The sequence below is a fragment of the Emydura macquarii genome, unplaced genomic scaffold (assembly GCF_026122565.2).
Source record: "Emydura macquarii macquarii isolate MOO-44397 ecotype Brisbane River unplaced genomic scaffold, CSIRO-AGI_Emac_v2 contig_1253, whole genome shotgun sequence".
NCBI classification, from domain to species: domain Eukaryota; kingdom Metazoa; phylum Chordata; order Testudines; family Chelidae; genus Emydura; species Emydura macquarii.
Genome location: NW_027131390.1, coordinates 59,219,299 through 59,241,118, shown reverse-complemented (window position 1 = coordinate 59,241,118; position 21,820 = coordinate 59,219,299). Strand labels below are relative to the sequence as shown.

General features: G+C 44.1%; 1 protein-coding gene across 1 annotated transcript in view; it reads left to right on the top strand.

Moving 5' to 3' along the window:
- Nucleotides 1-19,582: 19,582 nt before the first annotated feature.
- Nucleotides 19,583-21,820, top strand: part of PLCL1 (phospholipase C like 1 (inactive)) — a 305,584-nt gene continuing 303,346 nt past the window's right edge. The window contains exon 1 of the mRNA XM_067548964.1: nucleotides 19,583-20,225. Within this exon, the coding sequence (XP_067405065.1) occupies nucleotides 19,947-20,225 (279 nt within the window). The 5' untranslated portion in view covers nucleotides 19,583-19,946. The remainder of the gene's footprint in view (nucleotides 20,226-21,820) is intronic.

Below are 21,820 nucleotides of genomic sequence, written 5' to 3'. Positions count from 1 at the left end.
CACACACACCCCCATATTAACCTGAAAATGCTCTGCCAGGAGAGACTTGGATAAGTTAGTGGTGCAGATTTGAGGTCAATTTGTCAAAGGGTTTACCTGACACAGTCCAATCAAAATTAGCTGATTTTAATATGGTTCTGTACAAAACTGCTGAGAGCAAGAACTGGAATGAGTGGTGAGGCTGGAGAACCATGTTAATTTTAAAGACATTTTGATACAACAAGTCGAAAATCCTGGACCAATTTTAGAGGATTTTCTCTCCTCCCTTTGGCAATGGTTGGGTTTTTTGTTTTTTTTTTGGGTGCATGAGCTACAATTATGACCAGTAGATATTAGAAATTGTCCGAAGAGGATACTTGATCCAATTTCAGTCACTGCCAACTCTGTATCCTCCTACAGCTATGCCAACCCTTTTCAGGGATCCTTCTCATGATATGGCTGTTGTGTTCTAAGATAGACTCTTTGCTTCAGCTGAGTGCAGTGACGAAGGTGCAAAAGGTTCTGTTCTCACTATTTTCTCATATGAAAGAAGAAAGGTGGATGCAGGTTGATTTTAAATCTCAGGAGTTTCAACAAGCTTGTCCATCACTAAGCTTTTCAAACTGTCATCCTTTGTTTTATAATACCTTTCATGGATCCCATGAATTGGTTCACAACTCTTGACTTCGGGATGCTTACTTCCATGTGTCAATCCATTCAGCTCACAGGAAGTATCTAAATTTTGTGGTCAGTCTTCATTACCAGTTCAGAGTTCTACCATCTGGACTGTCAGCAGTTCCATGGGCATTTACCAAATGCCTGCCTCTGATCGTGACTCACTGAAGGAGACAAGGCCTTCATGTGTATCCCTACCTCAATGACTGGCTGATCTGGAGTCACTTAACTGAACAAGTTAACAGGGATAGTCACACAACTCTTCCAAGTTAGGTGTCAAGATCAACTGGGCCAAATCTGTTCTCATGCCTACGCAGTTTATAGTGTTCATAGGACTCTGCGTGAAAGATTTTCCACAATGAATCACTTCATTTCATTTCACTTCATCTCAACAGACACTGATGGCTAAAAGCTTCCAGACTCATGTGTATGAAGCACATGTACCTACAATGGGATCTGTATGGACAAAGGCTTCTCAAAGAATTTGAGTTACTGTAACAAAAGTGACCTCTCTATATGCTCCCTGATTGGTAGTACCTCTGACTGAAATACAAACCTTTAATACAAAGCAAAACGGTTTCCATTTACAAAAAGTAACTCTAGTGAGGCCTTTGGGGCTATTATATCCTCAATTCCACTTTCAACTCACAGTCACCATTGTTCTTTCAGTTTCTCCAAATCTTCACGTTGATCTTCACTGCAGGCCAATATCTTAACATTAAAAAATAAATAACCTTGAAATATTTCAGTCACAGTCATACAAAGTAAACTTCTGTCAACCTCTCTGTGTGTGGGATTGAACCTTTTTAACCTTTTAAACTCCATTAGCTAATGGTAGTAACTGATATAGTCTATATGTGGAACTGGACCAGCTACTTGAGAACCAGTATCCTTGCCCATTTAGTTACTATTTAGCTGAGACTACAAACAGATCCATTTAGTGTCAATTATCATGGTATTTTTTGTGATATAGATACCTACACTAGGAGGTGAACCTGAAATTTACTCATTTGACACAAGCCACCAATAACTTGTCAATGACTACATGGTCATCATCAACCAGATTCTAGTTAGTGCCTTAAAAATGAAAGGATGTGTGGCCTATAAACAAGCACCGGAGAAATCCTCTCTCTAAATTGCTTTTGATTAATTGATTATTGTATAACATTTCCATATTTCTTTCATCTCGGAGGAGGTGCTGCACTAGTTTAATTGAGATAGCTACAGTGCTCCTTCATCAGCTGGTTGCCATAACAGTATTGTTGTGGTCATTAGTGTTAGCATGCTGAACATGGAAACTCAGTAAATGAAATTTGTGGGATCCTGTGTCTTTAGCACATGATCATGTGAGGGTTAACTCTTAGTGGTGAAACTTTTAAACTCGCTGAGAAAATAAAACTACATCAAAAGAGTAGCATTAGCGGAGCTGATGAAGATTCAGAAGGATTAATGGTTATTTTATAAAGACTTGCTGAATTAAAATCACTGACCTAATTTTTATGAATACCTAATAACAGCATGTTGTTTCTACATGCTTTTAGCTGATATGCCTTTGTAATCTCCAACTCGGAATATGAAGGCACATGAAAGACTTGTCTTCCTGTTCTGTCTTACGTAGCATTTAAAGCAATCTGAGATATGAAAGATTGTATGGCATATTTTTAACTGCTGGATTTTTTTATGCTAGGCCTGATGCATCTATTTTGAAATCTATATCTTTGACATCTTATGTTTAACACTAAAAATCATGATGAAAACAGGGCTTTTGAGAACAGATGGGAGAGGTTGACTTATTTTTGATTTTGATCATTTAAAATCTGAAATCCTGGAAAGTCAAGAAACATATAGTAAAAGTTCATAATATTAATTAAATAGAGTTGGTAATATTTTAGTCTCTATTAACTATTAAAACTTATTAATCATTAACACGATTTAAATATTGTAACATTTACTGTGCTGGCTGCCTTGTGAATGTTTCCTCCAAAATGAGAAATATACCTTCGACTAAGTATTCATTCTGAGAGGAAGTCAGGAATGTCTGTTTTTAATTCCCTTCTGCTGATGGATGGGTGAGCTCCCTGTGTATTTTCCAGAAATAAGAAGATATGGTTCTTTGTTTTATGGACTTGTGCTTGCAAGGCATTTTTTTTCCAGTGAGTGGGGGAGGAAGACCCAGGGGTAAGTAAAGTTAAAGATAATAGTGAAGAAAATAAGAGAGATGAGAGATTTGGGAGTGAGTGATGGAAAGGGAAGAAAAGAAATACTCCAGGAACAAAAAGGGGAAGCTTGATTTTTACGATTAAGACACTGGGCTGAAATTCAGGACTCCTGCCTTCTATTCTCAATTCTGCTATTGATTTATTGTGTGACCTTGACAAAGTCACACCACATTTTTTGCTTCAGTTTCCCATCTGTAAAATACAAATAATCATAATAACTGAGATAAAATTCCGGCTGAGGGGTGGAGGCAGCCCAGAGGTAAATCCCCCATTACATGGGTTTATCAAGTCTGGTCCAACATTGGACTTTCGACCTGTCATGCCCTTGTGGCTGCACAGGAATGGACCAAATGGTGAATGATTGCTATGGCTGACTATTCAGCTAAGCATTGAAGAAGAAGAAAATGCAGCTATTGACCTATCTACCTAGTAATTGAAAGCATCGTAAGATCCCCACATGGAAATATTAGCATTAATGTATTATCATTAGATGGGGGAGATAGGCTGAATCTGAAAAAGACTTCTCATGTCACACAGTCACATCCACAAAAATGTAACTCAGGATGCTACTTAGAGATTGAGCTCTATGAAATGGGGACAAAATAAATGTGTGTGGAAAAAATGTTAAATTTTTGGAAAACTACAATACTTTCTCTAATTTTAAAGATATTTTGTCATGACTTTCCTTTTGTGGGAACTTTGCAGGGGTTTTTCTCAATTTGGGGGTCTTGTCCAGTGTTCTTTGCATGGTCAGAAAGCCCAGAGTTCTAGATGTGCAAACAATTTGGGATCTTGCCTTTAAAAGTAATAGTTTTACTATTTAGCAGCATGTTTTGATTGTTATCCATGTACTGCCATCTAAAGAAGGGGGGGAAATGTGACCAGGATCAGTGGAAAACTGCAGAAAATTATAACATTTTCTGGGAGTTCTCCCAGTTTATGCTGGTTATTTTTTAAAGAACTTTAGTAATTCATTATCTTCCTCTTCCCCACTCTTCTTGATGCTGTCTCTACCACTTCTTCCTTTCCCTCCTTCTCATATTTCTTTGTCCTTAGTCTGTCACATTTGAAGTCTTTTTCCTACTCTTTTTTATTTTCTTGTCCCTCTCTCTTTGGTCCCATTACCCTCTATTATGTCCCCTTGTCCCATATGTGTCCTACTCTCTTCCCCTTATCTGTGGTTGTCCTCCTCCTCTGTTTGTCACCTTGTTTCCTTTCACTTCTAGTCCTCCTTTCTCCTTTGCCTCCCATTCATTTTTGTCTATCTGTGTTTGAGCTTTGTGTCCCTTTCCTCACCACCCTTTCTTTTAAAATCCTCTGCTCTGTTCCTTCATTTAGACTTCAATCATCAAGTGAGGAGAGGGCTCTACTTCAGCCACCTTCTGATGGGTCAGTCCACATTAACCAATCATTCTGCTCAGTGCAGTCTAGTTACTCAGTGGTCTCCCATCCCACCTTGTTCCTGCCTAGCAGCTATGTTTACTCAACAGATGATTGAAAGGAACACAAGGTCCCTTGATCTGAATGTAGGGTGACCAGATAGCAAGTGTAAAAAATTGGGACAAGGGGTCGGGGTGTAATAGGTGCCTATATAAGAAAAAGCCCCGAATATCGGGACTGTCCGTATAAAATTGGGACATCTGGTCACCCTATCTGAATGATCAGTGCTTAGGGGCAGCTGTTGACTTGCTGTGTTTTGCAAGATGGTCCAAAGTGAATTTAGCATCCAAACATTCTGGTTCAGACCACCTCTGCAAACCATGCCAGAATGATAACTGATTTATAATACAAGCCTGTCCAAGATTGCCAGAGATTAGATTTAAAAATTTGGAGTTTACAAATATTTTATTTTCTAAATCCTGGCCTACACTAGAAAATTAGGTCGATTTAACAGCATTGGTCAGGGGTGTGAAAAATCCACAACCCTGAACAGTGCATTTAAGTCAACCTAAATCCCCACATAGACTGCACTAGGTCGATGGAAGAATTCTTCCTTCGACCTAGCAACCACCTCTAAGGGAGGTGAATTATTTATGCCGATGGAAGAATCCCTCCTGTCAGCATAGATAGTGTCTACAGCGAAGTGCTACAGCAGCGTAGCTCTGCCACTGTAGCATTTTAAGTGTAGACATACCCTAAGAGTAATGATCAATGTGGCACAGACTATGACACCGTCATTGGCCTACCTCTAATCCCACTCACGATTTCAAAGAATGTTCTGCTCCAGATGGGAAGTTTTTTATCTTTCTTGGGGACCAATATCTTAAGAAGCCTCTTGGAAACTGCTTTATGCAATAAGGAATTAAACTGTGGAATTAATTGGCACAGGAAGATATTGAAGCAAATATTTAGTAAGATCCAAAAGAGGAAAGAGAGACATATGAATAAGTAAAATAGCACCTGCATTATCACCAGTTAGGACAAAAGTTACAAAGGCCATCAGTTCTTTCCCAATTACCTTTAGCAAAAGCCATGTTAGAAAGGGCATTGCCCTTCTTATACCAAAAGCAATAAAACCTGCACTTAAAGTATGGACCCATCTCCAAAATAAGAGGATATGTGGATTAAAAAGAGGTGAGGTCAATCTTAAACACACAGGCAGAGAACCAGATCCTTAAAGGTTATAAATAAGTATAGTTACATTGACTTCAATGGAGCTATATCAGCATACACCAGTGGTGCCCAACCTTTTTGGTTCAAGGACCACAGATAACATTTTTATAACCCTGAAGGGCCACCAGTCTCCACCAGCAACCCCTCCACCCCAAGATGGAAGGAATCCTTGCTGATCTCCTGTCCCCATGGCTGCAGCAGGGAAACTGCACGTCCTGTAGCCCCATGCGCTCCACCTGGGTTCCTAGACAGTGGCTCCCTTCTGCAACCAGGGGGATGGGAAATCAGTGCTCCCCTCCCTCTGACTCCAGCAGGAACCCCAGCGCCTAGGTACCCAGGCAGAGTGCTTTGCTGTCTCCCCTCCCTCTGGCTTCAGTAGGGACCCGAGGGCCTAGGGACCCAGGTGGAACACTTTGCCGTTCTTCCTGCTACAGCCAGGGGGAGGGGAGCACTGATCTCCCATCCCCTTGGCTGCAGCAAGGAGCCTGCACCGGTCTTGTAGCCATGCGGCAACGCGCTCCACCTGGATCCTTAGGCAGCAGCTCCCTTCTGCAGCCAGCGGGAGGAGAGCAGTGGGCCACTTTGAAAGACCCCACGGGCTACTTTTGGCCCATAGGCCATGGGATGGGAACCACTAGTGTACACCATCTGAGGATCTGGCCCTAAGTTGACAACTAGATGGGTGAAAATGTGCTTACAATTAGGCTCCTCGTTTATATTAATTGTCAAAATGCAAAACTGATTGGTTGAATCTTCCTTTCATTGGACCCTATTATGTTTACTTTATTCTACAAGACCTTTGATATTGAATCTGATTGTGATTCACTCATTTTTAGAGATTCTTATACAGTAAATTGTCATAATGCATTTTCTATGGCTCACTGAATAAGAAACTTAACAACATGACTTATGAAACGTAAGTGGAAAAAGGATTAATATTTTCAAGATAGCTATATTTAGAAAAATATAAGACTCTATTGTCACTTAAACTGGCAGACTAAAGAGGCCTTAAAATGAGTGTAACTGTAATTTAAACTCAGTTTAAGGCGACTTTATTCTTCCAAAGCGGTGTAAAGATGCCTTATTGTAAATGAAAATCAGACACCCATGTTCAGAGATTGATATAATGATCTACGAACAAAATGATTCTGCATTCTAATCCCAGCTCAACACATGTTTTAGTGTGGGATTGTATGAATTTCATTCCACGTCCTAGTGCTTCAGCAATTCTAGCTAAAAACTGGGTAGAGAAGGATCTCACTATAAACAAGATGTTATATATCTGCTCAAACATGTATGTTTGATAACAAATTTTGAGAGTCTTATTGTTAATTATTTAGTTAATTAGGTATTGGGCCCTAATCAGAGTATTTAGTTAATTAGCTATTGGCCCTAATCAGAGTATATATAGTCCTTGCATCCCAATCTATCTAAATCTGCCAGTGAGTTTGAATTTATGTACAAAACTAATACAAGAAGGAGAGGGTGAAAGTGCATAAAAATAGGACTCCCCTTAACATGCAAATAAACAGACTAAAATAGGCATAATAAATTAAGCCTACTCAGGGAAGTTTACTTTTCTGTTTTACCTTGGATCTAGGTAGATTCCCCTGGATTTAGGGAGAATCTATTTTAGCCTTTTATTGCTAAAATTTCTTACTTGGTATTAACTCCAGCAATAGTGAGAGTGTTAATATAAACTGCCCGCTAGCATTTTAACACTATGCTAATCAACCCTACTCAGAAAAGATCTAGATAACAGTGGTCAAAATGCTGACATCTTGTTTAAATGAGCACTCCCACAATGGCTACCATCAGTAAAACTGCATGAGTGGTAGTATATTGTAGGAAAATAAATTTAGTTTAGACAAGACCTTAGCCTTTCTTTTCACCTGTTCTAACAATCTCCTCTTCCCCAGGCATTAAAGCAACAAGACATTTGAAATAAAAGATATTAAATATAGAATCATAGAATCATAGAATATTAGAGTTGGAAGGGACCTCAGGAGGTCATCTAGTCCAACCCCCTGCTCAAAGCAGGACTAACCTCAGCTATATCATCCCAACAAGGGCTTTGTCAAGCCTCAGCTTAAAAACCTCTAAGGATGGAGATTCCACCACCTCCCTAGGTAACCCATTCCAGTGCTTCACCACCCTCGTAGTAAAAAAACTTTTTCCTAATGTCCAACCTAGACCTCCCGCCCTGCAACTTGAGACCGTTGCTCCTTGTTCTGTCATCTGCCACCACCGAGAACAGCCTAGCCCCATCCTCCCTGGAACCCCCTTTCAGGTAGTTAAAGGCTGCTATCAAATCCCCCTCATTCTTCTCTTTTGCAGACTAAACAAGCCCAGTTCCCTCAGCCTCTCCTCATAAGTCCTGTGCTCCAGCCCCCTAATCATTTTTGTTGCCCTCCGCTGCACTCTCTCTAACTTGTCCACATCCTTTTTGTAATGGGGGGCCCAAAACTGGACACAATATTCTAAATGCGGCCTCACCAATGCCGAATAGAGGGGAATAATCACTTCCCGTGACCTGCTGGCAGTGCCCCTCCTAATGCAGCCCAATATGCCATTAGCCTTCTTGACAACCAGGGCACACTGCTGACTCATATCCAGCTTTTTATCCACCGTTACCCCCAGGTCCTTTTCTGCAGAGCTGCTGCCCAGCTCGTCGGTCCCCAGTCTATAGCTGTACATGGGATTTTTCCTTCCTAAGTGGAGGACTCTGCACTTGTCCTTGTTGAACCTCATTAGGTTTCTTTTGGCCCAATCCTCCAGTTTGTTTAGGTCACTCTGTATCCTATCCCTACCCTCCAGGGTATCTACCACTCCCCCCAGCTTAGTGTCGTCCGCAAACTTGCTGACGGTACAATCTACCCCATCCTCCAGATCATTGATGAAGATGTTGAACAAAACCGGCCCCAGCACCGACCCCTGGGGAACTCCGCTTGTGACCGGTTGCCAGCTAGACATGGAGCCATTGATCACTACTCGTTGAGCCCTATGCTCTAGCCAGTTCTCTATCCATTTTATAGTCCATTCATCCAACCCATACTTCTTTAACTTGCTGATAAGAATACTGTGTGAGACTGTATCAAAAGCTTTGCTAAAGTCAAGGTATATCACATCCACCGCCTTCCCTACATCCACAGAGCCAGTCACCTCATCATAGAAAGCAATCAGGTTGGTCAGGCATGACTTTCCCTTAGTGAATCCGTGTTGACTGTTCCTGATCACCTTCCTCTCCTCCAAGTGCCTTAAAATGGATTCCTTAAGGACCTGCTCCATGATTTTTCCAGGGATTGAGGTGAGGCTGACCGGTCTGTAGTTCCCTGGATCCTCTTTCCTCCCTTTTTTGAAGATGGGCACTATATTTGCTTTTTTCCAGTCCTCAGGGACCTCCCCCTGTTGCCACGAGCTTTCAAAAATAATAGCCAATGGCTCTGAAATCACCTCAGCCAACTCCCTCAGCACCCTCGGGTGCATTGCATCTGGCCCCATGGACTTGTGAATGTCCAATCCTTCTAAATAGTCTTGGACCCGTTCCTTCCGCACTGCGGGATGTTCGCCTCCTTCCCATTCTGTGCCACCCAGTGCAGCAGTCTGAGAGCTGATCTTGTCTGTGAAGACAGAGGCAAAAAAGGCATTGAGTACCTCAGCTTTCTCCACATCCTCCATCACTAGGTCGCCTCCCTCATTCTCTAAGGGGCCCACACTTTCTCTAATCTTTCTCTTGTTGGCAACATGCCTGTAGAAACCCTTCTTGTTCCCCTTCACGTCCCTTGCTAGCTGCAACTCCAATTGTGCTTTGGCCTTCCTGATTTCATTCCTGCACATTCGAGCAGTGTTTATATAATCCTCCCTAGTCATCTGACCAAGCTTCCACTTCTTGTAAGCTTCTTTTTTGTGTTTAAGTTCGCCAAGGACATCTTTGTTAAGCCAAGCTGGACGCCTACCATATTTGCTATTCTTTCTGCACATCGGGATGGTTTGCTCTTGTGCCGTCAATAAGGCCTCTTTAAAATACAGCCAGCTCTCTTGGGTTCCTTTCCCCCTCATATTAGCCTCCCAGGGAATCCTGCCCATCAGTTCCCTAAGGGATTCAAAGTCCGCTTTTCTGAAGTCCATGGTCCGTATCCTGCTGCTCTCCTTTCTTCCTTTCGTCAGGATCCTGAACTCGACCATCTCATGGTCACTGCTGCCTAGGTTGCCACCCACTTCTACTTCCCCTACCAAATCTTCCCTGTTTGTGAGCAGCAGGTCAAGAAAAGCACGGCCCCTAGTTGGTTGCTCCAGCACTTGCACCAGGAAATTGTCTGCAACACTCTCCAAAAACTTCCTGGATTGTTTGTGCTCTGCTGTATTGCTCTTCCAGCAGATGTCAGGATGATTGAAGTCCCACAGGAGAATCAGGTCCTGTGAACTGGAAACTTTCCCTAGTTGACTGAAGAAAGCCTCATCTACCTCATCCTCCTGGTCTGGTGGTCTGTAACAGACACCCACCACAATATCACCCGTATTGTTCTTGCTTCTAAGCTTAACCCAGAGACACTCAACTGACTTATCTCCAGTTTCATACTGGAGCTCAGAGCAGTCATAGTGCTCTCTTACATACAGTGCAACTCCTCCCCCTTTCGCCCCTGCCTGTCCTTCCTGACAGTTTATACCCATCCATGACAGCGCTCCAATCATGAGAGTTATTCCACCAAGTCTCAGTTATTCCAATCATGTCGTAGTTTCTTGACTGTGCCAGGACTTCCAGTTCTTCCTGCTTGTTTCCCAGGCTTCTTGCATTTGTGTACAGGCACTTGAGATAAGTAGCCGAGTGGCCTACTTTCACAGTATGAATCGGGAGGCCTCCCCTGCTGCACCCTCCTACTTCTGCTTCCTTGCGGTGTCCCTCTTCCCCACTAACCTTCGGGCTTATATATATATTTAATCTTTGCTGGCAATTTTAAAAAATCTCTTTATAATCCCTCCTCTCTTGTACAATTACCTCCAGGGGAGTTAAATTGTTTTGGGGACTTTATGCTCTGATCGCAGTTATATGATAAATTCTTTTATTCTCTCCCTAGGATGCTTTCTGTGAGGAATTAGGGGACATGGGCTCAATGTTTATCTCTGAGAAACAATTAGGCATGAACATTTTGTACACATCTTAAAACATATTTACAATAAAATACATACATGGCTTCCATCTGCCTAAAGACATAGGGTCACACTTGGATCTGGTATCGAAGACAGGGCCAAAGTCTGGCCAGCCTCAGTACTGGTGCACAAGGCGAGGCTGCAAGGAGTTCCTTCCCTTTGTATTCCTGTGCAGGAGCTCTCCAGAACGCTGATGGCATGTATAGTTCTAACTAGGGTTACCAGATTGCAAGTGTGAAAAATGGGGACAGGGAATGGGAGGTAATAGGCGCCCATATAACACAAAGCCCTGAATATTGGGACTGTCCCTATAAATCGGGACGTGGTCACCCTAACCCTTACCCGTCTTTGTGCCTGTCGGGATGCCGGGTGCCTGAAAAGGGGCAGAGGATGCTAAGGAAAGAGCCATAGCTCCCCACCCCACATCAATGTGTAGTGTAGCTATACTGGGCAGGGAGAGGGAAATACACTGTGCTCTCTTTAAAGATGTTTTACAGGGGAAACTGGTGTGGACTGCCTGAGAGCTCCCAGAAGGAATTTTGGCTAGGCAAAAATCTTTCTTGGGGACAATGTCTATTGTGCATATGCTCTAATGTGCCTGTCAGTGCTTAGGACAGCATGTGTAGCCTGTGATGAATTTGTCTGCGTCTAAATCTGTGGGCATTACCAAAACAGCTCTGAGAGTTGACAGTGACATACTGCATGTGGATGGGCTAGGACAGTGTTTCTCAATCTTTCAAGTAGCAATTACCCTAACTTTTGAAGATTTGAATAGGTACCTCAACACTCAATTTTCCATGGGATTTTATATTTACAGACTAATGTGAGCCATATGTTGGAAGAAGGGCTGAGTATATAAGGCTATGATAGGACATATGTCAGATCTTGTGTGGGTAGAGTTACCACCTTTACACCAGGGGTGCGCAACTCAAGTATGTACCTGGGATAAAGGGGATGTTAGCTAAAGCTAGGAGGCTCTGAGTGGCATACCAATGCTGGGGAATATAAAGCACAGCACCAAATTTTATGACCTAGATTTGAGAGGAGGGAGGGGGGAGATAGAGAGTGGTGAAATCTGGGGCTGTCATAGTTGTCCATTTCACTGCTCTAGCTGATCAGTGAAACTGACAAGTTTTCTGCGTACTGGGCTTTGAGCCAGGGAGGGCGGCTGCCACCTGGCTGCCAGCTCCAAAGATAGGTGACTGCCACCCAATCTGAGCTGGGGCAGAGGAGGCTTCCATGCTGGCTGGGACCCTGGGATGTGGGTAGGCGGCTGCTGCCCGTCTTCAAGCCAGGGTGCTGGAGGCTGTCCCTCGGCTCGGAGCCAGGGTGCTGCCACCCAGCTGTGAAGCCAGCTCATGAGACACAGGAGGCTGCCACTGGGCTTCAACCTGGGAGCTGGGACCTGGCTGGAAGTGGGGGCCTGTTGCCCGTCTCCCCCAGAAACTGAGGGCTGCCAATTGCATTGCAGCTGGGAGCTGTGACAGGGTGGGAAGTGGGCAGCTGCAGCCCAGCTTCCCGGGACTATGGTGGCTGCCGCCGGCCTCCCAGTTGGGAGCTGTGATTGGGTGGGAAGTGGGGGGCTGCTACCTGCTTTCCCCGGAAGCTGGGGGTTGCCACACGCCTCCCATCTGGGAGCTGGGACCGGGTGGGAAGCGGGCTGCTGCTGCCCAGCTTCCCCAGAAGTCGGCAGCTGCCGCCTGCCTCCCCTTCACTCTGTTTTTCCCCAGGTACTCCCTGCCTGTATCTCGTGTACCCCCAGGGGTATGTGTACCGCAGGTTGAGAAATTATATGGGCTAGGAGATTGGAACTGGGAATTGGGGATAGAAACAGGAAAAGCAGGCTTATACAGATAGGCTCCATCACTACATGCCTCGAATTCATTCCCAGAGCAGACCCAGTCTGTGTGCTAAATGAGGTAGTGGTGCTGTGGGGGGAGAAAAAACTATATGATCATGTAACTGGACTGTGACAAAGTGGGGTGGTTTGTCTGCCCTGCTTTGGGATTATTTTATGAAAATGTACCATGAAATTACTGTCATGTAAAGCCTATATGTATGTGGATCCCCCATGAGTTAGCAGGGTTATCATGTCTCTGCTTGGCCAAAAACTGTTGAGTGCTGATCATTCACCAATCATCTAGTTAAAGTGAGACATGCTGGTACAATAGTCTTGCTCTAGCTGGGAGAAGACACTTCCTTTTGTCTGAAATAGGAGATGGAAGTAATGGAAAATTATCAAAAGGCAGACCAAAGGAAGCAGGTGATCCCAGCAGAAGTCTGTAAAGGGAGAGCTATGAGGGAAGAAGGGGAGACACTTTTTCATCAGATTAAGATGCTGCAGGGTAGGCAAGGGGGCAGAGGACCCTGCTTGTCTGATGGAACACAGGAACCAAGGAAGGGTGAGCTTGTGAGGGATGTTGCATTTAGGACATCTTATTGCTTTGTATGGTCTGTAATCTCCTGTGCTCTGAGTTCTGGGAGAGGGATGTGTTTAAGTACTGTGGAGTCTGAAGTGGCATTACTAAGGGGGTGCCAGACAGGTCTGTGGCCTGAGTATGTGCCTGAGGACCCTGCAATTAGGGCAGCGGCTGGACTTTGTTCAGGCTCAGGGAGCTTAAAACATTGCTGGGAATCTCCTCACAGCAATGCTAATGGCTGCCTAGGAAGGTGAGCTCACTAGGATCTGTGGCAGACTACTGGCTGTTAATTCAGCCTTTTTATATATATATTATGACACAAGTGTTAAAAAATGCCATAATTAAGATTGAGTGCTCGACTTTACAATCAACATTCTTTTAACATTAGGTTTTTGTGTGTAATACATTTATGGAATCATGATTTCAACGTGGTTCCATGTGGACACGGTCCATCTGCATATTCCTATTTCAAGGAGTCAGGCCTAAGTTTGTACATGCTTAGTACAATGGTGTCCTGATTCTGAACACTGCTGTAATGTAAGAATAACTATACCCTATCAATCATGCTCCAGTTGTTGGCATGCTCATTTACTCACATGAGTAGCATTTAAATTATGCAAATAATACCATTGTCAAGGACTACTTGTGAAAATAAGAATTGGCAGCGTCAAACCGTAACTGGAGTGTATCAATTTGCTTTTTCAAAACTGCACATCCTAGAGTCTGATTCTGCACCTGTTGAAGAACAAACAATTTCTACAATTTATTTCAGTGGGAGCTAGATAGTCATAAGACACATGTCAAAGTACCTTTGTGGAAAACTTAGAGGGTAACAAAATTTTATAAGTAAAAGTTCTAGAAAGTTTTTTGTCATGGTTTCTATTATTATTCAAGCTAGTTTTTTCCCTCTAAAACTAGAAAACTAAACAAGTAAGAAGTCACCAATAAGTTAAATGTTCCCACCAAACAATTGAGCAAGCATTGACTAATTTTTTTATCTTTAAGAAAATGGGGTAGTACAGTTTTTGTTTAAATGTATTAAATCATATGACCTTTTGATATTTACTTTCAAGGTTGACTCAAAACTTGCTGTTTTTTTAACTTCTGGGAGTTAGATCAATATTTAGAAAAATATGTCAAGGCATAACTTTGTGAGACCGCTTAGGGGCTGAAAGCATCTCATTTGCCTGAAAGCTTACTACAATAAAGTGACATTTAAAGATTTTCATACAAATAAACAATTTCCTTTTAAAAATGTTTTCATATGCAACATATTACAAACACACAATAACTAGTCCTCTGTTACCATAAGAATGACATGGATAAGAACATTTTCTCTCATAAATAAACTTGTAAAACTCTAGTCAACATTAAAGTGAGTTATGCATTAACACTGATGGCAAATCAGTACTTGAAAAATATTCTATGTCCTCTTCCTCCATGTAGAAAAAAAGATGCTTTTGCCGACAGCGGTGCCATAAGAGAAAAAGGTTCTTGTCAGCTTTTATCACTCTCAATCAATCACCATAAGGGCACCATATTGACAGCAGAACTCTTTTCATTTTAGGGGCTTCATTATAAAAGAATTTTAAAGTAAATATCTAAATATGAAAGTATTTGATTATAGAAACTAAGTTCCAATGTAGATCTATAGTTCTGCCATCTGTGGGGAGAGATCCTCAGCTGATTTAAAAAACAGCTAACTTACACAAGCTAAGGATCTGACCTTCTGTTTCAAGCATGCAGTAAGTAGAAGGATGCAATAAAACATTGTATGCACACATGCAGACTTGTGTTCTGTTCATGCATACACACGTGCAGTTCAAAACACAACAGGTAGATTTTTGGTCTATCAGCTGGCCTATCTTAGCTTGAAAGAATTCCCTATCTTATCTGAAACCTGATACTCTTATATGGGTCAGATTTTTCAAAAGAGCTCAGCGCACAACAGCTCCTACTAAGAGGGATGGGTGTCTCCTCTTCAGTTTTATAACTGTCTTCTATAAATTACCCAATGACTCTTGATAACCATACACTTCCATTGAAAACAAATGATGGTGCAGCAGCACTAATTAAACTGGTTTCTATACTAATTAAACTGGATTCATGTCTATGGGTATGTAAGGATGATTGTTTAGACAATGGGGTCGGCTTGTTACTGTTAAGGGTCCTGCTAGACGAACGTGATCATGTTATGGTTTGTTGTGGCACATTACAATACAGTATCACAATATGGTAACAATTTAATTGTTCTATAGCATTATCATGGTGCAGGATGTCAGTCAGATTCATCCACTGACAATGTGATGATCATGGAAAAACTTTAGATTAGTGGCAATGCTAGTGATAGCTCTATACGTGCCCCTTCCTTTGCAAACACACAGACATGTACAATCTATGCATAACACAATATACAAAGATGAACATTGTCTATGAAATGTCTCTCTTATAAAAGTATTGTTGTTCCTCTTGGCTGGAGCCATTAGCCAACTTTTGAGGCTTTGCTGGTTGTTTCTAGTAGGAGGAGAAATTGATGATAGGAGTCAAGGTTTTTTTTAGTGTTATTTTTTATTTACAGAGAATATGCACAATGCCCTGTTCCTCTAGACACAATAGAGACAAACAGGCAGTTTTCTTGTTCAGAAATCCAAGTCTGACTTTTCAGTGAGTACTGTGTCCAAAAAGAAGCGCTATCTCTTGGCTTCCTTCCAGGGTCATATTCACTACTGCTTCTATCATTTAGCTGTAACCAATTAATCCCTCTGGCCCCTGCAGTTACAATGAGCCCTAGGGTAACCACTCACCCCACATGGTTTAGTTCCCTTTAGCTTCACCATGCAGCCTAGTGACTTGGGCAATGATTTCCTATTGATTCCAGTTATTATATAAGGGGGCATTTAATTGGCTCCTTCCATTTCATCTGAATGAAAGATGGTTAGCATCAGCTTTGACCAGGCAGGTGGTGGTTTATTGCTCAACCACCTATTTGTTGGCAGCTACTAGCACCTTCTAGCATAACAGTATTAAGACGTTTTAGTGGGGGGAGACGCTTGGAATACAACAGACAGTAATGGCCCAGTTTCCCAGAGACTAGGTTCCAGAAAAGCATGGCAGCTGGAAGTTGGTGAACTGATTCTTCTTTTTGCTCTAAAGTAAATACTAAATATCTATCTTGAGACACTGCAGTAAAGGAACTTGTTCCTAATTGGAAACAGTGAATTTTCATTTTATTTGCAAAACAAATTAACAAAATGAAAAGTTATCTGTGATACTTAACCTTTTCCATAACCCTTGCACCCAAAGTGCCATGGAAGGAGCTTCTGGTTCCAAGTCATCTGCTCAGAATACTAAACAATGACTCTCTATTGACTGCTAAATTGAAATTGTGATCTGTTGCTTGCATGGGTAAGGGGGAAAGAGGCATCTTGTACTATCTACCACAGCACAAACACAGGCTGTTAGAGTTACTCACAAAAGAAGAAATATCCATTCCAGTATGGCTAACACCATTGCAACTTGGGGGGCCAGGGCTTTTAGCCCTCCCCACATTCTGGAACTCAAATAGTACCATTGCAACTTGGGACATATATTGTCACCATCTTTCTCCTAGCCTTCAGCATTTTACATTCTAATAAATATAAAAAAGCTTTTATGTATTTGAAGTTTTTTTCTCTTTGATAAGATTTCTCATTTAAATTTGTTGCATGTGCAAAGACAACATAGAAGGGGGTTGTTAGCTGAGTGAGGGTCTGATCCAATTGTAGTCTGTGGAAACCTCTGCTGGAATTGCATCTGGCCTTAAATTAGTATATTTTATGACTTCCACATAGGGCCTTTTACTTTGGTCTATCTTCTATTTTCTATATGTAATAAGATCACCCTTTTAATGGTAATTAGTAACTGGCTGGTGTAAAGGTGTTCAACCCTCACACATCTCCACTTAATCATTAATTGCTAGGAAATGCCTGACCCCAGCACCTGATTAATTATGAAATGAGTTTAGGAAGCTGGAGAGAAATGGAGCTTTCAGCTAGGTTCAGTGACAGCCATGCTTATGTCTAGAGTTTGGACTCTGGGTGTTGCTTTCTCTGGTGCTGGCTAGCCATCTGCTCCCACTTCCTCTCTGTCTCTTCATCTCCTCACTCCAGCTGCCCTGAATCATCCCCTTTTTTCTTTCCCCTTCTGTTAAAATCCTACCAAAACTAAATCCCACCCAAAGATTTAATAAAAACAGCAACTTGGAACTAACATGACACCACCCTGCTTGTATGTTATACCCCTTTCCCTTGCTCTGTCTTTTAGCTTCTTAGGGCAGGGACTAAATCCTCCTGTCTGTACAATGCCTAGCACAGTGGAATCTCATTTTCAGTTGACCCTTGAGCACTACTCTAATAAAATATCATCAAACAGAAAAAATACAGCTTTTGTACATGAGAGAACTGGTTTATATATTGGACTATGCTCTGCTTTCAGATTGCATTTATTTAGGACAAAATCCTAATCTGATAGTACAGAAATTCATCAGTCTACTTTCATCCTCAGCATTATTTTATGGACCAAATTTAGAGAAGCAGGTATGAGTGCAACACTCATGAGGTCATGGAAATTGCAATTACTTACACTAGGGCCTCAGTTAACTAACTCCTCCTTGGTGCTGGGAGGGGCCCTTTGAACTGTTTGCATTAGGAGGCAGGGTCTGCCCTATTGGTTCTCTCTGACAGGAGGATAGGTGTTGGCACTGCTTGCTTTCCTTCTGGACTATGGAGGTGAAGGGCAGCTTTAAAATACAGTGGGACTTTCTGTGGAGACAAGGGAGTAGTTTGGCTGGACCTTGTGCCTCAGTAACCACGTAGAGACAGGCTTCAAGGTCTGCACCTTCTGCCAACAGCTGAAGTAAACCAGAGGAAATCAGAGCCCCGCTCTGAATTATTTCCTAGATTTTTTTAATCACAGTTCATAGACTCAACCCGGGCCAGCTCCTGTCTCCTATACTCAGGCTGCTCGTCTATGGAGTAGGGCAGCAGCGTTTGGCTCTTGGGACAAGTAAGTGGCTGGTTAATGCAGGACACTCTGCTGTCTGAATGTCTTGTGGATGGGCGCTAGAGGGTGCTGTTGTTGCTGAAACACATCACACCCGTGAGGCTTCTGCCGGTTTTCTGCTCTGGTACAGGCGATTGGAACGGATCTGGCAGCATCAAGACCCTTTCCACGCTCACGTTGTAATGCCGCAGCGCGGGGCTTTCGTTCCCGTGTCTCTTGTCTCTCAGCTGCTCAAAACACTTAATCGGTAGGAAGTAAACGGAAATGAATTAGATTCGCATCAGAATCCCCCCTCCAACCACCTCTATCGCCCGTGTGAATGGCCTGGGCAACATGGATTGAATTTGCACCGTCTGTTTTGTTGTATAAATATGTGACATATGGGCAAATATGTCTGAAAACAGGTGAGGCTGGCACATCACAAAAGAGGGTGAGAATCCGTCCCTTCCTTTGCCTTTACACTGCAAAACTGAGTGGTGACTCAGGCCTCCCCTTCCACTCATCAAGTTAAGCATCAGCTAGCGGTAGCTTCGTCCGTTTCCATACACCCCGTTATTGTGTGATAGTTTTAAACGAATGAACTGTCTCTCTTTTAATCTAGCTCTTTCCCAGATCTTTCACCAGTCCTGATCACCCTATACTCAGTAAACATAACCCCCTCCCCACTCATCTAAATGTGCGCTTGCTGAGAGTGGTAGTTGGCAGGATTTTGAAACTTTTGTTTCGTTTCCCTCTTCTCTCCTCCCCCCCCCCCCCCCGCCTAGCTTAACTGTAGTTTGACGTGATCAAATTTCAAAGCATCCCATAAAAGTGTCTCTATTTATAGTTTTGACCATTGACGCTTTGATGACCACAGCTCTAATCCAAGTACCCCTTGGAAAGAAGTGCGGCGCTCAGACGGTTTGCAGGGACATTAACTTGTCCACCTTCTCTCGACTTGACATAGTCACGCTCCAGCACTTCCCTGAACCACGCGCCTCTTTGGCACGCTCTGTACCTCTTTACAGGACTGGTCCAGCACAAATGCGCGCTCTGCTTTGGAAAGCAAAGCTGCACTTCCTGGATTTCTGGTTGGCAGGGGCAACTGGACTTCTTCCCTCCGCCTTCTTCACTCCCCTCTTTAACCGCCCAGGATTACATTTCAAAACTTGCTGTGTGCGTGAGAGCGCGCGCGCGCGCCAGAGAGAGCGAGCTGTACCCTCGTATGTAACCATTCGGTGCGGTTCCCCGCAGAGCCCACGTTCCAGGCTGGCCCGTGACCACGCCCCCCTGCGCTTACTATTGGGCGCCCCCGGCCCCAGCTGAAAAGCTGCTGCGGTGCTCAGTGGGCCGGCTCCCTGTCTGTCAGCCTGGCCTGTCAAAACAGCCCCGGCTCTGTCACAACAGAGGAGTAGCGCCGGGGCACTTCCTGCTCGCTGGCGGGCTGCAGAGTGCTGGGAGCGCTCCTCTTTTTGCCTTGCGCGCGCAGACAGACAGACAGACACACACACACACACACACACACACACACACGCGCGCGCGCGCGCCCGCTGAGCCTGTAACTTGGGTTTTTCTGCCTGACACAAGCGTGGCGTGCGCCTGGCGTTGCCCTACGGCTGCAAAGCCCCCTCGTTGTACAAGTCAGACCCTCCCTGCAGCGCTCCGTGCTGCTGGCTTCGCGGGGCTGCATGGCCAAGCCCTCCCCGCTGCAGAAGAAGCCGGGCTCATCATGACGCCTCCTGAGAAAGTTGCTGCCGCCGCCCCCGCGGTGCAATAAGGGGAGAGGCTGGAGCTCTGTGATCCCCACCCTCTTGCCTCCCCCCAGCTCTGTCCGTGCCCCGAGAGCAGCGGAGCCCGTTCGGGAGGGTGCCGGATGGCAGAACGCGCAGGCAGCCGGGAGCAGCCGGCGGCGGGTCGTGCCCTGCCCGAGGCTCCTCACAGGGGCGAGGAGGAATCGGAGATGTGGCTAGAGCCGGTGTCCTTGGAAATCCCTGCGGTGGCTCCAGGCAGGAGACGGGAGCGTCGGGCCGGACTGGCCATGGCAGGAGCCGCCGAGCGCTTTCCTGGCAGCCTGGGAACCGCGGCGGCGGACCCCGAAGCCAGTCTCTTGGAAGCTGCCAAGGCGACTCCTCGCAGGAGCAGTATTATTAAGGTAAGGCAGACAGCCTCCCCTGCGCCTCTGGGGAGGGGGCACGCGTGTGACCGGCTCGCGTTTGGACTTCTGGGCACGGGCCCCCTGTGTTAGGAATCTGCCTCGAATCTGAGCCGGGGGGTGCACGGTCACCTAGAGCCACAGGGACGTTTCTCTTCCCACGCCAATCTCCCTTCTTTGGAAAGGGCGGTGCGAGCATATGATGCCTTGTTGGGAGCAGTTATTAATGGGGAGCACAGAAAGCACCCGGCTTCAGCTAGTCAGTCACCCCAGCTCATGGTTTGGTAGGATGTTTTTGCCCAATTAATAGCCAGAAACTTGCGGGGAACATCGGTGTATTAGGACTCCGCTGGAGGAACTACGGGGAAGATGCTCTGTCTCAGCAGTGTCTATTGCTCCCTTTCCTAGTGGTCTGCGTACCACGGATGGTTTGCACATCACTTGGTGGTGGCCTGTGGAGTGCTATTTGGTCACATAATACTGTCTCTTCTTTCCTTTTTTCTGCTACATAGCATTAAAAGAAGCCAAACATACATTGAACACACTCTCTTAATATGCCTCTTCCATGTTCTAGCTGATACAGTTGCCACAGATATGTGAATGGTTAGAGATGGTTGCGCAGAGGATGATAGATGCTCCGCACAAACCAAAAGGGGAAGAGATGGCCCCTAAGACCATCTCTATATTAAAATATGGTCTGTGCTATGAAAAAGTTTGAGAGCCTATATGAAAACTTTCAACTTCTCATTTCTTTAAGGTGTTTTTAACTGGTAGGTTAAATTACTCTGCAGAATTAGGGGATTTCAGGTAAGAATGAAAAATTTATAGATGCAGAAAAATGATGAGCATAAATATACTAATGAGGGGTGAAGCATTGGGGAGGGGACCTGTCCCTCCCGCTTTAAGCCTGCAGAATATTGCCTTTGTTTCCCCCGCCCCTCCCCACTCACCCAAAATTTTATCCAACTGGAGGGGAAGCAACAGAGAGATGATTAGGGACCAATTTAAGCTCTTAGTTTGTGCAGCAAGGCTCAATTGATGCTCTCCTCTGTTGCTGCCAGCTGCTGATCTGTTGCTGTTGTCCTGAGTGGCTGAATAGGCAAGAGTCTGGGAGTGGGGGAGAAAAATGGGGGATGGGTCAGGGTGGCAGCTGAGATAGCTGGGAATGATATACAATGGCCATCCTCTTCCCATGTTACCAGCAGCAACAGCTTCTCCTCACCTCCTGTTAGCATCTAGAAAGGAGGGAAGGAAGGTACAGCACAAACCATTCACATATAACAGATTTGGGCATAGATAGTACACACTACATATATTCACAATCGATCTCTGAAGTACATACATTGTTTTTTGGTGCTCCAAACTGGCTTCTTCAGCACAGGTGTGTAATGTCTTGTGTAAATACACACACATACTTGTTTGTTTATTTTCCCCCCAAACCATCTAAATGTTAAGGGTGAAGACTAAAGAGGAGTTTGCTGTATTGAAAAACACCAGGTGGTGTATCTGGGCTACAAATACCTTGCAGTAGTATGTTTTGTGGTTTGTGGATTTCACGAAGACTGTTTTCAGGGCGTAAACCTGGATGAAAAGAA